Source organism: Hyalella azteca, unplaced genomic scaffold, assembly GCF_000764305.2.
Source record: "Hyalella azteca isolate HAZT.00-mixed unplaced genomic scaffold, Hazt_2.0.2 contig10602, whole genome shotgun sequence".
Taxonomy (NCBI): domain Eukaryota; kingdom Metazoa; phylum Arthropoda; class Malacostraca; order Amphipoda; family Hyalellidae; genus Hyalella; species Hyalella azteca.
The window spans coordinates 516638-534011 of NW_025940635.1; the positions used below are offsets into that span (position 1 = coordinate 516638).

The window sequence follows — 17374 nt, forward strand, 5'->3', positions numbered from 1 at the left end:
CTAAGGTGATGTTGACATACGTAACCTAGCCAATAATCTTAACGCAGTCAATAGTACGAAAACAACGCTAAAAAATTTTCTCACAACTGTTATGAGTTAGTTTAATATAAATACATACAATCACGGGATTAAATATTTACGCTTCTGCATAAATTTACATATATCTGCATAATTGTGTGCGTATGTCTGCAATTAAAACTTAAAATTCTTAGAATAAGAAATTATTTCATAATTTAAATTGCACGACCGCCTGCGTTGGTTCATTGATAAGCTCTAATTAAAGCGTCATCCACTCTTTAAAACTGTGCTGTTAAACATTGCGACCAAGTAACACGCCGCACTGTTCATGGCGGTACACTTCGTAGAATATCTACAACAATTACCGTATTGAAGTGTTAGAAGGAAAGTTTCATATATCCTGTGGGAGAGCTAACTGGACAGAGAGTCAGCTATAGGACGCGATCAAGTGAGAGCTTCCTGGCGATACATGCTTCTCTGAAGTGAGCCAGTCTCTGACGAATATATATGATATATCGCTTGCTTTGACATCAGATGGAAAGTTTAGCTGTAATTCAGATAAATGCAGTGAAAAATTATTGTTCAATTCTGTACTTTCACTCCTGAAAGCATAATTGGGTAATATATTTAGTAGATTAAGTTGAGTAAGGATTTGACGCTTGAATTTAGACTATGCAACGCTACTGACGCATTACATCTATTTTATTTATATGACATAACCAAAAATAACTTGGATCAATTTAAAATCATAAAAAATGTGAAATTTGCTGATGAAACTAAAAATAAATATGAAGCATTAGAAAATATTTAATATTGAAATAAAAGTATTAAAACAGTTTGTTTTCTCAAAGTATGATTTATTCAAAAACGGATTTAGAAATGACGGAACAGCAACGTTCAAGAAAACGATGTACTTCTCAACCTAACATAGATTCTTCTTATTATATTGAAGGGTAATGAAGTAGTTATATAACATCGTCATAAATATTTGTTGCCTGCTGCAACGTGCACTCTGGGATTAACTTGAATACCAACCGTTGATATCACCTATTTTAGAATAAGATCTTCAGGAACATGTCAACGCCAAGTCGTAGCATTTACATAAAACATTTGAACATTAAGACTTACTTATAATATTACCCTACAAATAATATTCGAAGCATTAATTACAAATTCGGCATTTCATGTCAAAATGTTTCATCAGTGTATACTGAAGCGGCCCGCATTATCTCTGTTCCGGGAATAGTCTATACTCTATCTTAAACGATCCATGTTGTATTTTCGTCGGTCACACTTCGACAAAATCTTGAATAAAATTAAAAATGCGTTGAATTTGATATTTTTTCTTTTTAGTTTCTATTAATTCACCAATTCTTCTGAAATGCCCGAACTGTGGGTCCAAATATGCACTTGATGAAGATATTTTGCACTAATATTGTTAGAATTTACTTGAATATGCTTTGACACACTATATGTTTTTTTGTTCCATGCAGAACATTGTGCCAATTTTCAGCAAACATTCGCCACATGAATTTTCGCAGCAAGAGTGGTGTTCGTTCATGAATATGTTCCTGTCTTCCACCCTTCACAGAAGGAATATCTGGACCGCACTACCCAGTATTTAATTCCTTTCGCCTTTCAATCGCTTCTTGCCATCTTTTCCTCTTTTGGACCTTTGTTCCTGGCGTATTCTGTACCTCCGTGCAAATTTTTCTACAATTCTTTCCTTCAATTTCCTGCCTACGCGTCCTTCGTATTGCTCAGCGGCCGCCTTTACCCCCTTCTGCTGCGCGTATTGGCCGATCTCCATCTTGAGATTTTGGGTGATTTTTTTACGACCGTTTCTCCCACGGCCTTCGTCGTCGCCCCCTCCTCGACGGCCACCTTGACGTCCACGGTTACGATCGCCGTACCCGCGTCCCATGCCACCACGGCCGCTCCATGCACCTCGGGAATTTCGCTGGAATGTCCCCGAGCCCCCTGAGCTGGGGTTCAACCACGGGGATCCACCTGATTTACTCGAAAGTAAGTAATACCCGCCTCGCGAAATAACTTTCCTCTTCGTTCGCCGATAAATTTTGCTTTTCTTATCGGGAGCTTTGATGACTCCGTAGTCTACTGCAATGCATTTAACGTCGTGATCGTCGCGTGGGTTTTGCTCAATTGGGGACACTGCCACATCGAAGGCCTCATTGGTGTTCCACTGATGTTGAGGCGCAAGAAACCGCACTGAATTTTCTCGTGGTCTGCTATCGTCTCCTGCATGACCACTGGCTTCTGCCGGCGAATAAAAACGAAAGAATCATTGTCGGGCGAGAAACAATAGGAAGTTAACATAAATAATAAAACTAGCATAAACTCGAGTCTGTGATTCATCTCAAAGACTTAGGCGAAACCGAGAGAATATATATACTAAATGTCATAAAAAATTAACCAGTTTATTTTCCCTGAAATCTTACGTAACCTGCAGCCTTGAAATTATTTTCTGAACAACCTCAGCAAATGTAAACTTGTCAACTTTATTCATCACGACGAAACAACAAATACATCCACGGAGCATTTTATGTGAATTTATTACGAGGTACAATAATGTGTTACTATTGCAAATTCTTCTATTTTGCCCACCTCCAATTTTATAGATTGGATAGCAACAAATTCATTTTACGTTTTTGATAGCCAAAGAGTTGACCGCAACTCGTTTTTGGCCGATGCGCTTCAAGTTCTGGCTTGTATTACAGCACGTAATTGCTTCAGCAATACTAGCATGTGAACAATATAAAACTCAATTTGTGAAAAATTATCTAGCTAAACTATTGTACTTTAAGGAAAAAAATGTTACAAGCAATAACCTTCTGCATATTAAGGTCGAAAATGGTTAATTTTTCATTAATTTAATTTATTCTGCAAACAAAATTCATACCGATGATCTATTGCTACTAATATCAGAATATTAAAATCACCTGCAGAAACAAGCCTCGGTGAACACAGGCTCAACACACTCCACAAAAAGCAACACAACAACTTGAACTTGCTCACGCCGAGCCTCATGACGACGTGTGTTCACCCTCTACCGCTGCCCAACTATCTGACGACGTCACGTGTCATCAGCGAGAGGGAAGTGAGGGGTGCTGCCTTCGACGTATACCCTCTGCAGATCTATGATTAGTACTCCCCTTACTGACAACCGTACGACCAATAAAAGGAACTATGACTAATATTTTTTTCTATTCTATTTTATTGACCCGTATAATTAATTTTAATGATTATTGATGAATTTGTATGATTCCATCCCTTGTCTGCTATGCGAGCTCCAGTGACATATTTCACCGCGAAAATGACGATAGTGATAAATAAAAATGAACTTCGACTAATAAAGTAACTCGATGAATTTTTAGCCCGTTGAATTTTAGCAAGCATAATCGCAGTCAATTCTGATATGATTCTGCTTGCTTGAATACAGGGGCTAAACCGACATAATAAGTTATTAAATTATCATTCACCTTCCGTCAGTCTGAGGCTTTTTCTGAATTAACGCACCTGATTTAACATAACTGTGAAGCGGTTCAATGACCGGCAGCACGATAAAACGACATGCGTTCAGTTTCATTGGACCGCCTCACTTCTCTAGCCGTTACTCATCAATGCGGAGGGAGTGTCTTCAGAATTAGCTACCACTGTAGCTTTATCCCATGTCCATGCTCACTACCTTCACTCCAAATATATTAAAGTCTATTCAATTTATAGTATTCTTTGTGAACAATTTTTTGTGATTAAGATAACCTCTCTAATATTTTTAGATTTTCTAACATTATATTCTTGTTTGAGTTATTTGTTTATTTACAGGACCACAAAATGTTATCATTATGTCGTACTGAATGCTTATTTTGCCCATGAACTTCTAACTATTCTTCCATTGCCTAGGCATAGGCATTCAGCCTATTCCCTGAAACCGCTATAATAATCTGTGACGCGTCCTATATAGGGCCCTGAAAAAAAGTTTTTAAACAACAGCAAAGGTAGAAAAGTTTGTCTCAATTAAAAATGGTTAAGGTTGCAGTACTCTAACGCAAGATCAATTTCCGACGCTTCAATTTTCAATTTTCGTGGGGTAATCAATTATTAGACGCAACGAAAAATCATTTATGACAAGTGATAGAAAGATTGAACACAAAACAAGAAAGCCTTTAGTGTCGTTGTTAAAATAATTCGGGTAATCTTCCAGCAATATCAAGCATCAAAATTGTCGTTACTCTTTCTCGAAAAAAGCTAACCACAATCAGAATGTCTCTGTTATTTGAACAACAAACTTGGAGGTAAGGCCACCAATACCTTTAAAACTCGTTCATTGGTCAAGGGTTAAAAATTTAATACTAAACAGTGGCCACAAACAGTTCTCGAAGACATAAAATCATGAATTAATGTTCGTTGTTCTGATCAACAATAGAAATACTAATCTAAAATGAGTTAATTTCCCTTTACTAGCTTTCACTAACCTCAAACTCGGATATATATTTACATATCACATTAATATTTACTCCCGGGAAGATCATAGATTCTATAATCAACAAGATATCGCGCGTTCAATGACATAGAACAGGCATTCCTTCGTTTTTCCACAACCAGCAAAAATTTTTCCCAAATCATAGCTCTTCCAAGAAGCAATCTACTGCACCAGTCGAGATGGCACCAAGCAATAGAAGTCTCCAGCTAATGATCAATTTATATAATGCTGAATTCGTTCTTATGTCTTTTTTTTTTGTTTGGATTAAAATGCTAGAAAAGTTACGGGTGCGTTTTGGAGGCCAATAATGCCCAACTTTACATTTAACTTATGTTACTTCCCGGGAGCAAACATAAACAGTTTTTCACGTAATGGAAGCGGAAAAAGAACAAACAGCTTAATTCGAAGTGCAAAAAATATGGCTACTATAATGAGATTGTAAATTTTTTATTTAATCGCCAGTGTAAAAAATTGCTTCTCCCAATTGACACCTGGACACTTCGGTAGTTTAATTGAAATATGAGAATTAAGATTCATAATCATATTCAATAATTTTTTTTAATTTACTTCAAGCTGCCAACGAAACATTGTTCTTCTTACTCTAGCAAAATATCAATTGCACAATACAAAAAATGTGATCAGAAGAATTAATTTCTCGAAAAAAATTAATGCAGCAATAGACATGAGCATGGGAGAACACAATACGTTAACACATGTTACAAAACTAACCGCATAACGAATTCTTCTCTACCAAATAGGAACGATGTCCACTTAGAAATAATTAAAATCAGGTTACGTGGAGACTTAAAAAGCAATGAATTAATTCCTAAAATTGTGACTAAACTTCTGCTAAGAACAAATGCCATCATGGGAGATCGCTCGGTGAGCATCACATTCAACCTCATCGAGTTTAGGAGTATTTTTTAACGAGGTTTGGCAGTGATCTATTATTTACATATAATTTTTCTCGCCTTATAAATATAAGGAATGGTCAACTGACTACAAGCACTCAGAATGAAAAAGGTTAAGGTTTAAGAAAAAATCACACAGCACAGTTTCCACGCAAAAAAAAAAAAATTCTAGTGCAAACATTTATAGTTACAAACTCAACAGGTACAATTTTCGGGAAGTGAAGCTGAAAACCTGCTAAATGGACGACGCTTTAATAGGTGTGTTATCTATTCAATCAAGACTACAGCAAACAAATAACAAATCAAGAGTTTCATTGGTCAAATTTGCACGCTCAAGGAAATTCCATACCTTAATTGTTTTCCAAGTATTGCACGCACTTTACCTTCTGAATTGATACTTATAAACTGCCACACTCTGGGACCTACAGGTACCAACAGATAGAATTTTGAGATATTACATTTAATTAAAAAAATTGAGATATTCAATCTTAAACAGATTGAATGTATACTGAGCCAGTAAGAACCCCTAGCAAAATTAAAACAACTTCCACTTTTGACCCCTCGTGAGTAATGCTGCAAACTTTATCAATGGCTGTCAGGTCTCAAAAGTTTCAGACCGAGCTGATATTTTGGACACTTTTTTAACCATTCCTGTCGTCCTCTTTGGCGCTACATGATCAAGGACTTTAGACGAAGCTATTCAATGAACTGCACGCACGACTTTCACTACTTTTCGAAAATATAACTTAAGGAAAGCTTTTAATTTCCTCTGGTAATTCTATTTGCAGAATAAATATGCAATAATAAATGAACCTATCTTGCGCCTCGTTGAGATCACTTATTTTTGTATTAAAAGCACGGTAAGATATCAGGAATATCTTCCTGACCTGTAAATAATTTCAAATAGAAGAAAAAATCACACAGATGACTTTTAATATCGCAGTGCTTCTAGAAGGAATCCTAGACATATGCCAAAAAATATCATACATGCTACCGAATGTTGACAGCCTTCTTAACTATCAGCACTATGGGCTGTACGAGCTCTCTTCGAGTTTTCAGTTGTAATAAGAAAATTAGTAAAATAATAATACACAGAAAACTATGAATAAAAGCGTGCTAGTCTACGATGGACATCGTGGAAGGTTGGAAGGTGGCGCAGGAAAGTCCGACCGTTCGCCGACTTTCAAAACGACCGACATTCCAGCGGTGTGGTGGAAGAGGATCTGTGACTGCAATAACCAATAACCTGGAAAAAATACAACCATGAATAATTCTCTTGTAAATTTTAATTAACACTTATCCTATGTTTATTGGAGCATACCTCATCTGGGTGTAGCGTGAGCCGTGCTTCGCAAACAATCAATACTTTACGTATATGATCACAAATTAAGAAACGGGATATTTCTAAAAGGCATAATAATTCTGTTAAGTATCACCTGGGTTGTCGGCGCGGAATCTTATGATTGTGTAGCCCCCTCTAGGCACCATCACGGTATCCTTCTCAAGGGGAGTGTCAAGATTGCGCGGCAGAAGCCCTTGTTCGTCTAATGCAATAACTTGCGACCTCAGGACAGAGTCTGATTCTGAGGAGGACGAAGGAGGCAGCGCGCCCATCCCTACTACCCTGAAGGCGTTGCCATGCATGTGCACGCTCTGGCCGTGATTGCTCACGCCTCCTGAAATTTAATAAGACATCACACATGACTGAATAATAGGAAGGTTTATAAAACTAAATACCGACCAGCTCTCAAGCAAGAAAATCATATTCTTGCGAAGACCCCACTTAGAATTCTGAGGGAACAAATTTAGAACAGTGGCCAAGTTGTTACAATTTAGAACATCAGGATTTAAGCAGAGGTGCGTGCTACAAGGATACTAAGGATGCGATCCCAGCTCTGTGCGAAAGTTTCTGGTCAGAATCGGCAAGAAGGCTGGGCGGTTAAGCACAGTAGAATTGGACCAGTGAGTAGAGTGTTCGAGACCGCAACAAACTGTGAATGTTCTGCGATGTTACGAATTACCGCCAGGCCTAATGACCCAATCAACGCTGAAACCGCTATATTAAATTTATTATACTAAGTGAATAAACTAAAAGCATTTCTAAAATTTACATTGTATTTAAGGACAGGCTGGCACAGTTCTCCACTCTGCACGTCAATCAGCAATGAACGAACCAGCATCTATAAGGACGATGTCGACGACTTGTAGCAGAGGTACGTCGATGACGTGCAGACACTGACACAGATCTCTGTGGCAGTGAGTGGGTGAAGCCTGCGTGTTACACAGAGACTCCTGTGAGGGCTGCGCTGGCGTGAGAAGCAGAGGGAACGGTGGAGCTCGGAAGGTTAAGTTGTTGATTTGGGGTGACGGCACTCGAGTCGCTTCGTTTTCTGTGAAAAAAAACGATTGTTGAAGCTATCTTTGATCAAGGCTTAGTTCAAATTAAGGAAAATGTATGTTAAACAGTGGTTTAGGATCAATAGTGAATTATTTTGACTTTGATACAAAAAGTATATAGAATATATTCATCGCAGAAGGTATTGATAGTTCTCACCGTCTTGAATAGAGTAAAGAAGAGGGTGATAATAGTTAGGGTTGTCGAGGTATCGTAGGTTGAAGTTAAGGTAGTGTGTGGTGGCCACGTCTGCGAGGTGGTGAGGCAGAGGAGACAGTGACTGCAGGTCTGTGAGGCACGTGTTGGAGCCCGAACATACGCCGCTCAGTGGGTTCACTTGCTGCACGCATAGTAACGCCGTGTGATCATTAATTAATATTTCACCAATTGTCTATGGCTTCTGAAAAATATGGCTAGGCATATGCACGTAAAAAATGCTTTTCTGGAGCATTCAGAAGATAATTTTAAGAAAAGGAATAAGGTAACGATTTTGGACCAATTTAGTAAGAAATCTTCTCCTTATTCAAATTTAAAAACTTTTCAATTCCCTTTTTGTAATCAATTTATCAACCTTGTCTGAAAACGTAATAGTTTCATATCAGGGAGGGTATCACGTCATATCATCGCAGGGTAACACGCCAATAATTATCTTGATAATAAACAAAAACGAGTCTAAGCACATCAAGAATTCAAGCAACATAGCTCTGAATCTGTTCTAACTTCTCTTCAACAGTCAACAGATCAAGAAGTCAAGCGACAGAACTTTGGTTCTGCTCTAACTTCTCTTCAAAAGTCAATAGATCAAAAATTCAAGCAACAGAACTTTGGTTCTGCTCCAACTTCTCTTCAAAAGTCAACAGATCAAAAATTTAAGCAACAAAACTTTGGTTTTGTTCTGACTTCTGTTCAAATGTCAACAGATCAAAAACTCAAGCAACAAAACTTTTTTCTGCCCTAACTTCTGTTCAAAAGTCAACAGATCAAAAATTCAAGCAACAAAACTTCCTACCTTGCCGCCGCCATGTAAGTAGATGTCCGACACAGGCTCTTCGGCGCGGTCGTCGGGGCTGAGATCGCGCGCGTCGCGGCCGTAGTAGCGCACGACGGCGCGTTGCGTCAGGTCGCTGCAGTCCAGCGAGCCCTTCAGTTCCATCCAGTAGCTGGCGAGTGGCTGGTCCGCGTGCACCACCACGTCCCAACGCTCGCCTAATGCAAAAGCCGTATGTTTATTTCTTTATTCCTTATCGTCGTGTACAAGAATATTTCAAATTTTGATAACATCACACGACTATCCAGCGATCCCTTCAGTTCCATCCAGTAGCTGGCGAGTGGCTGGTCAGCGTGCACCACCACGTCCCAACGCTCGCCTAAAGCAAAAGTCGTATGTTTATTTCTTCATTCCTTATCGTCGTGTACAAGAATATTTCAAATTTTGGTAACATCACACGACTATCCAGCGAGCCCTTCAGTTCCATCCAGTAGCTGGCGAGTGGCTGGTCTGCGTGCACCACCACGTCCCAACGCTCGCCTAATACTAAATTCGTATGTTTATTTCTTACCGTCGTGTACATGAATGTTTCAAATTTTGGTAACATCACACGACTAATTCTTTGCAGATTTGTGCCTATTTACCGAAAATCTAATAATTACTATTTTATTTCGAGGTAATATTCTTAACCCTGTTGCACTTATAATGATATTGACAAGTTTAATTAATTAAAATGTATAATTAAATAAAGTAGTTAATTAATTATACTGATTAAATTCCAACTTAATAGGATAAACACAGAGTATCAGGATATTTTATTATGAATCAGAATTATTCACATCAAATAAGATTGAGGGAAGAAGCGGAAATAGAAATGCTGCTCTGCTATCACTACTGGAATAAAAACTTATAAGTACAGTAGGAAAGACAACAAATGAAATTGCGTTTTCTTCGTTCTCTGTTTACAAAATACACTGTAATTTTATCTCGCATTAGTGGCTGCATTGAGTGTATTTTGCACCTGTCTTGCACGAATTCGATGATATTTTATTTAAAAGAATATCGCAACTTGAATACATTATAGAAATTTACACGAAGTCAACGTACATTCAGAATTTAACATATTATTGAATAAATTCCGATAGGATTCTTTTAATAAGGATGGAATTCCATGCATTTAAAGTGCTAATGAGCGGATGTGACAGATGAAGCAGCATATTAACTCATGAGGCGATAAAATTTGTGATTGCTCATATATTTTAGTCTCCTATCGTTTGATCGTGATCACAAGCAGATATTGCTTGTGTTCAGTTTAAGACTATAGTAATACGCCCAGTAAAACATTTGCTCTGCCAAGGCCCATATTTTAGAGGAGTTACTTTAGGTGCTGCAAATCCTGAAAATACATTGTTATAATAATTTAAAAGATATATAGAAGCTAAACCAAAAAATTCGTTTGCTATTTGCACTGAAAAGTGAATCACGTGTAGTCTACGCGCCGGAATTTGGGCGTGAAGACCTCAGCTTAGAAATTCTCAGTGGTGCGTAAAAAAAATTACTCCCAATTTCTATCATGTCATCTAGGTTTAAAAATATTTCATGATGCAATTTCCACTACTAATTAATTGCAAATCATCAAACTATATATTGTCACAAATGTTCAGTAATATGTGTTACGCTGTGAGAAACACGCTATCTGGGAAAAGCAAGATCTCTATGCGTTGTAATGTCTCCTTATAAGAACTTACTCGTAACTTGAATCTCGCAGCCAAGTGTATTTACTTATCTTGCAGTCAAGTTTTTTTAAGATTTCGCCTTATAATTAATTGTAAATCAGCAACAAATTAATGTTATAAATATTAGTGAATATTTGCAGCGTTGTGAGCAACAGTACCTGGGAAGAGCAGGACGCTGGAGGCGTTGTAGGGCGCGATGTCCTGACCGTCGGAAGCGATCACCAGCAGCCGGTGGCGGGCGATGCTGAACGCGATGGGGCAGTTCATGAACGCCGCGCTGACCACACGAAGTCTGTAGCGTTCACCTACACGCACACGAACGATGTTATTGATACGGTCATAAGCACCAACGTCGGGGATGTTATTAGGACGGTCATAAGCACCAACGTCGGTGAGGTTATTAGGACGGTCATAAGCACCAACGTCGGTGATGTTATAGGACGGTCATAAGCACCAACGTCGGTAATGTTATTAGGACGGTCATAAGCACCAACGTCTGGGATGTTATTAGGACGGTCATAAGCACCAACGTCTGGGATGTTATTAGGACGGCCATACGCACCAACGTCTGGGATGTTATTAGGACGGTCATAAGCACCAACGTCAGGGATGTTATTAGGACGGCCATACGCACCAACGTCGAGGATGTTATTAGGACGGTCATAAGCACCAACGTCGATAACGTAATGATGTAACGTACAGCAACATTGAAAGTTCGCTGTTATTATGAAGCAATCTCACTCTAATTGTCTTGAGCTATTCAAACATTGATATTCGATACGCGGGGAATAATATTTTGTGTAAAATTTCAACCAATAATTTCCTAAAAATTTTGTTATCAACGGTATGTGGTTTTATTTAATTAACCGTCAGTTTCAAACGAAGAAATATAACTCAACACATCACTAAAATTTATGCAAAATGATAGTTCAAGCTTGCCTTTTTTCAAGTGAAATTCTGCATAAGATGCCTTGCGTGAGTCGGGTGTACTTTTTCCATCTTTCTGTAACGGGAATGACAGAAAAGTAACATAAAGGTGCAGTAATAATGCTGTAATGTAATGTAGCTTGAAAAATTTATTCGAACCATGAAATTTCATATTTACCTTGTTGGGGACTATTCAATAAATAAGCATTCTAACCCCAAACACTTGGCCAATGATCGCAAACAAAGGATGAATAAGAACTGATAAATAAAGAACCATAATAATAAGAGAAACACAAATGCAAGAAAACAAATTACAAAACTATAAACCGTGTGTCTTTCAAGCCCTTGTCCACTAATTCCTAATCACGTCCTAAATTCGGAGCCGAGCTCTGTGGTGGATCACATAGCAATGACAAATAAGTAAACATTCATTTGCGAAGTCATCGGTGGTGAATCAAAACGGAAATGATAAATTTAACGAACCCTATTGTAATCCCTGACAACCTCATTTCAATTCTTCTACCTATGCGTACTGCCGCATAAATCTATATTGCTGCATTTAATGAAATATTGGAGAAAAATAACTTCTGTAAAATAACCCGAAACATAATACATGTGTAAAATGTTCATTTCTTATCTACTGAAGGATGATAAGCTACCTGAGCCTCCATACCTCAAATCTTCCTCTACCATTGACCAGTAGGTCGTCAGGGTAGTGGTCGGCCCCGCTGTGATGGTGCAGGGTGAACTTCTCCAGGGTTGGTAGAAGCATCCAGTCGTGCACCTACATGTACACAAGTACCTTGTAAACCATTCATGAATAATACACAAGTGCTCTGTATCAAGAAGAATGCCATGACTATGAGGTAGAGAGTGGAACATATGAGGAGCATAATTTTGTGATGTATTACGTTGAAATTTTTGACTCGCAAAAAATGTTAGAAGAAGAAAATTGGGTCAAATGAATTTCTCAACATATTTCATTAAATGAATGAAATTTTGAGTTAGGTTATAAGATATACTTTGCCTAGTTTCTACAACCGAAGTTGAACGAAGAAATTCTTAGGCAATTTCACAAGCTTGAGACAGAACTCTCAGTGTTCGTGCTATACGAGGTTAGGGTCGTACCATGATGACGTGTTCCGGCAAGTCATGGTCGTAAAGTTCGACGTGAGGCTCCAAAGATCGTGGTCGCCGCACCACCAGCGGCCCGAACACTCCGTCGCCAGACTGGAAACCTGCACCAAAGTCCTGTCATTCTTAACAGATACGCAGGGACGAAAATACCTCATCAAATTCAACGGATTTTCGATTTGAGAAGCAATATTTTTCTTTAGTTTCCACGATAATGCTCAGAAAACGTTGATACTCATGTAACTGTATTCCTCCGAGCGTATACGTCCAAAACCCATCGGAAAAAACATTCAATTTCTGGGCACATAGCCAGTTAGACTCACTGTTCAAAGAAATTTACTATAAGCACTAATACAACAGATATATTAACCTGAGTCATGCACCACAATTGCTATGCGTACGAAAGAATGAGCGGCATTGTTACTCATGCCGTCCCGACTTACCGGACAGCGAGTGCCAGAAATGAGTGGCATCGTTACTCGTGTCACCACGACTTACCGGACAGTGAGCGCCAGAAATGAGTGGCATCGTTACTCGTGTCACCACCACTTACCGGACAGCGAGTGCCAGAAATGAGTGCCGGGGCGGTCGGCAGTGATTGAGTACTCGAACTTCTGGTGGGGGGCGACATGATGTTGGGTCACGCCGGGCACGCCGTCCATGTAAGGGGAAGGGTTCAGCCCATGCCAGTGCAGAGACACGCCCTCAGACGGCAACTCGTTAACAACCTCCACTCTTATCTCGTCGCCCTCGCACACCTAAGGTTCGGACAAACCCAAGTCAGCATAAGAGAGAATGATTTCACTGGAACAGTTATTAAATTTCCTAACTTCTCTTTTATTAATATTTCATTTTTCATTCAATCCATAACTTTCTAACAAACCTACAGTCCCGTGAATATGATTCACATATGATGCACGTCCAATAAAATTGTCGATCAATACATGACACAATTGGCCTCTCCAAATACGGTTGTCAGACCTCACTTACGGCAGCTGCTCATACTGCAGGTACTTATATTATCAGTCTGCTTATATCGCAAGTTCACAAGGAATTTAAAAGCAAAGAAAAACACCAAGCAAATTCACCATATCGATTTCATACTTCAATATCGATATGGTGAATTTGCTTGGTGTTTTCTTTGCTTCTAAATTCCTTGTGATACTGCAAGTATTCTTACGGTTAGGTTAGGTTAGGTTAGGTGCCCAGCTGCCCTGCAGGCTTGGCAGATTTCACCCCGCCTCTACAATTATACTCACGTGGATACCAGGACCAGGGAGCTGGTGGTTCACTACAGTGATGAGTCTTCGGACGCCATTAGCAGGAACGCAGTGTGGTTGTCCACACTGTGTTCTGTTGCTCGGGCACTCAGCACAAGCTCTGTGGACATCATGCAAAATGGATTTTGTCAGCTGCGGCTTCAATATTTCTCGGATTGCAAATTTTCACAAAATTGATGAAAGCATTCACGAATTTGTAGGATATACGGTATTTATGCACAAAGAATATGTCACGAAATTTACAATATCTTTGTAGAAGATGAGATAAACTTTTGCTGCACATTTTTTGCTTATAAATCCCTGGTAAATCTGTAATTCGAGCAATCTATATAGTGACAATAATAAAAGTACTCGTTTTGGGAGCCACTATTGCGTTCTGCCTAATTAACAATCAGCTCATGGTGTTGAGGCATCCACAGAAATGGCGTCATAATTGCACATAATAAACAATTGCTGATCATAAAAGTTCCACTTTCAACACCAAAAATGAGCTATGCCTTGTCTACAGTCTATACACGTAAAGCTTTCGTTATTTATTTTGTTTGATGTGGTCCGACGCCAACACGAACTTCGTACAAAAAATGTCTCACTTGGAATTGTGTTAGCTTGTAAGCACCGTAACTTGTGATGATGATTTTGATGACAATGAGTGCGCTAAATTAATTTTTACCTTCTTTTGATTCACTGAATACGACGCGAATAAGCTTACTCGATACTTTAAGGTAAATCTTCATGCAGGGAGCATGTATAGAGTGACGCTCATTTTCTCGTTGATCTACATGTCCTAATGACTTCGATGAAATGAACGAATATTTGTACCACGCCGATTTCAGTAAATGAAACACCAAACTTCCTGAGTAGAGCCATAGTTAACGGATAAATACAGCTATAATTCATAGAAATGAAGAAGCACTGACCGGGAGAGTGTCTGGTAATTATGAACAGCAAAGGTGAAGCTGCAGATTCTGGAATCGCGTTCCTCGCACTTGCGCATGCAGCTCGTGCCTGAAATTTTTCGTGAACAAAAGCATGACCATAAGTCTGGATTAAATTACCTGTCAGTGAAGTACATGTTAATGCACTTGTATGTATATTTCTTGTTACAAGAGTCATAATTAAATTTCATTACTAAATCACAAGAAAAATAGACTAACGAACTTTCGTAGTAGGAGTATTTCAGTATCCCATGGCATAAATGGAAACAATATTCAGTGAATTGCTGACACTTTAAATCCCGGACTGTAAAATTAATCCCGAACTGTAAAATTACTCCCGGACTATAAAATTAATCCCGGACTATAAAATTAATCCCAGAATATAAAATTAATCCCGGAATATAAAATTGATCCCGGACTATAAAATTAATCCCGAACTATAAAATTAATCCCGGACTATAAAATTAATCCCGGACTATAAAATTAATCCCGGACTATAAAATTAATCCCAGACTATAAAATTAATCCCGGACTATAAATTACCCCCGGGCTATAAAACTAATCCCGGACTATAAAATTAACCCCGGACTATAAAATTAATCTCGGACAATAAAATTAATCCCGGAGTATATAATTAATCCCGTACTATAAAATTAATCCCGGACTATAAAATTAATCCCGGACTATAAAATTAATCCCGGACTATAAAATTAATCCCGGACTATAAAATCGATCTCCTAGGCAGCATATAACTCACCAGGAGACACGACGCTGCTGGGGAGGACCACCGAGAAGAGCGTGGCGAGTGTGGACGCCAGCACCAACACCGCCAGACCGCCCGCCACAACCCCGGCCACATCACGACGTCCCGTCATGCCTACACCGGGCTGCTAGCTAGGACCAACAACACGCCTTACGCAGACAAATGCTCAAATATTGTTAACAAATATGGCTAAGTTTAGTTCCTGGAAACAAAGATGAATTTGGCTTGGAGTTAATTGGAAATGAAACAACGCTTTTTTCATTTATTGCAGAGAACAATCAATTTCAATCGGTCTGAAGATGATATAAGGCATCAAACAGCGAGATTCGTTCCGTGATCAACTTGGAATAGCTCATGCACATTATTCATACTTAAATAAAGGCCAGGACTCTATAAGTAAACTCATGCGAGCGATGTGTATAAGCACATAATAATATAATCAATGAGAGAAAAAGATATAAAGTGAAAAAATATTTGTTTTTTTTTTTGTCGAAATTTATTATCAGAGGCAATGAGGCAGAACATCCTTTTGGAATGGAAAAATTATAACATTTTGTACATATTAATTGGCATCGTAATAATGTATTTCGTAAAACCGGAGAGAGGAGGAAAACTGATGCCCTTCTACAAGACTTCTCTTTAACTTCACTTCTTGTTTGTTTGTCTGTCTGTCTGTCTGTCTGTCTGTCTGTCTGTCTGTCTGTCTGTCTGTCTGCTACAAATCTTATAATCGATATTTAACACACTTCTATCTGTCTGTCTGTCTGTCTGNTGTCTGTCTGTCTGTCTGTCTGTCTGCTACAAATCTTATAATCGATATTTAACACACTTCTACCTGTCCAATCGATCTGAAATTTGGCACACTTGCGTAAAGTTGGAGACAATGCATGATTCAATTGACAGAATAGATAATTTTATAAATTAAAAAATTTTTTTCATTATCAAAAAAATTAAGAAATAATTTCGTCTGCTACAAATCTTATAATCCATATATGACACAATTTGAAATGTCCAATTGATCTGAAATTTTGCACAATTGCAAAGTCAGAGACAATGCATGAATCAATTGACAGAATAAAGAATTTTGAAAATTTACAAAATTTTGATATCCTAAAAAATTTTGAAAAATAATTTTTCTTTTAAATATTTGAAAATAAAACTAGAAATTCATTGTACATGTGTAACATCCAAGACACTGGATTGTTCAGAAGTGTTGTCTTTAAAAAGTAATTTTTAAACGCAAATTATTTATTTGAATGCACGATACAATATGCTCTTCCTTGCTTTCGAGAAACTCATTATGTTATAGAAAATGACATAGTTTGCGTACTTCGAATTAAAATTTATATTTAACATATTTTAAACTGTACATATGAGAAAGTGATTAAATCGGCAAAACTATATAAAATTGTCTGCTGTTTACTCGCTAGCAGTCTCTGTCTGACGAAATTTGAGACGTCACTCATAACTCACGACGGAAGCCTCGCAGCGGTACATATTTACAGTGAGTGGACTCTTGAGTGTTAACGAGTTACTCGAGTTACTGAGGAGAGTGCAAAACATGAACCTAACAGTGAGAAGTCTTTCCAAAACATGGGAGTGATTGACTTGTGTTTTGCCGTTGTTTCTCTCATAAATCTTGTTGAGTGCGAAATCTACCTGACCCAAGCTTACGAGTGACCCATGTTTATGCATCATTGGCTGAGTTGTGGTGTTAGTGTTTCGACTTGTTAGTGTTTCCTGGTATACTTGTGGCACTGCTGCTCACCGTTACCATCATGATTTA

The 17374-nt window shown here is 38.4% G+C and overlaps 2 protein-coding genes across 5 annotated transcripts; both read right to left on the reverse strand.

The window, feature by feature from the left end:
- Positions 1-855: 855 nt before the first annotated feature.
- On the reverse strand, positions 856-3116 carry LOC108679610. 2 transcript variants are annotated; one of them, XM_018168276.2, is made up of 2 exons: positions 2979-3116; positions 856-2292 (listed from the first exon to the last, which is right to left on the reverse strand). In XM_018168276.2, exons 1-2 carry the CDS (start codon positions 3064-3066, stop codon positions 1640-1642), a joined length of 741 nt encoding a protein of 246 aa, XP_018023765.1. In that variant the 5' UTR covers positions 3067-3116; the 3' UTR covers positions 856-1639. The 2 variants fall into 2 exon arrangements, with proteins under 2 accessions (XP_018023765.1, XP_018023757.1); XM_018168268.2 differs by having other exon boundaries at positions 856-2295.
- A 1026-nt stretch (positions 3117-4142) lies between these two features.
- On the reverse strand, positions 4143-15964 carry LOC108679703 (laccase-10-like). 3 transcript variants are annotated; one of them, XM_047882493.1, is made up of 14 exons: positions 15583-15964; positions 14808-14895; positions 13870-13990; positions 13164-13368; positions 12605-12714; positions 12150-12260; positions 11489-11552; positions 10708-10854; positions 9128-9192; positions 8835-8966; positions 7985-8165; positions 7605-7820; positions 6867-7106; positions 4143-6676 (listed from the first exon to the last, which is right to left on the reverse strand). In XM_047882493.1, the coding sequence occupies exons 1-14, from the start codon at positions 15698-15700 to the stop codon at positions 6552-6554; spliced, it is 1923 nt and encodes a 640-aa protein (XP_047738449.1). In that variant the 5' UTR covers positions 15701-15964; the 3' UTR covers positions 4143-6551. The 3 variants fall into 3 exon arrangements, with proteins under 3 accessions (XP_047738449.1, XP_047738448.1, XP_018023905.1); XM_047882492.1 differs by lacking the exon at positions 9128-9192 and adding an exon at positions 9289-9353 and having other exon boundaries at positions 15583-15963; XM_018168416.2 differs by lacking the exon at positions 9128-9192 and having other exon boundaries at positions 8835-9031; positions 15583-15963.
- Between the last annotated feature and the right edge of the window lie 1410 nt (positions 15965-17374).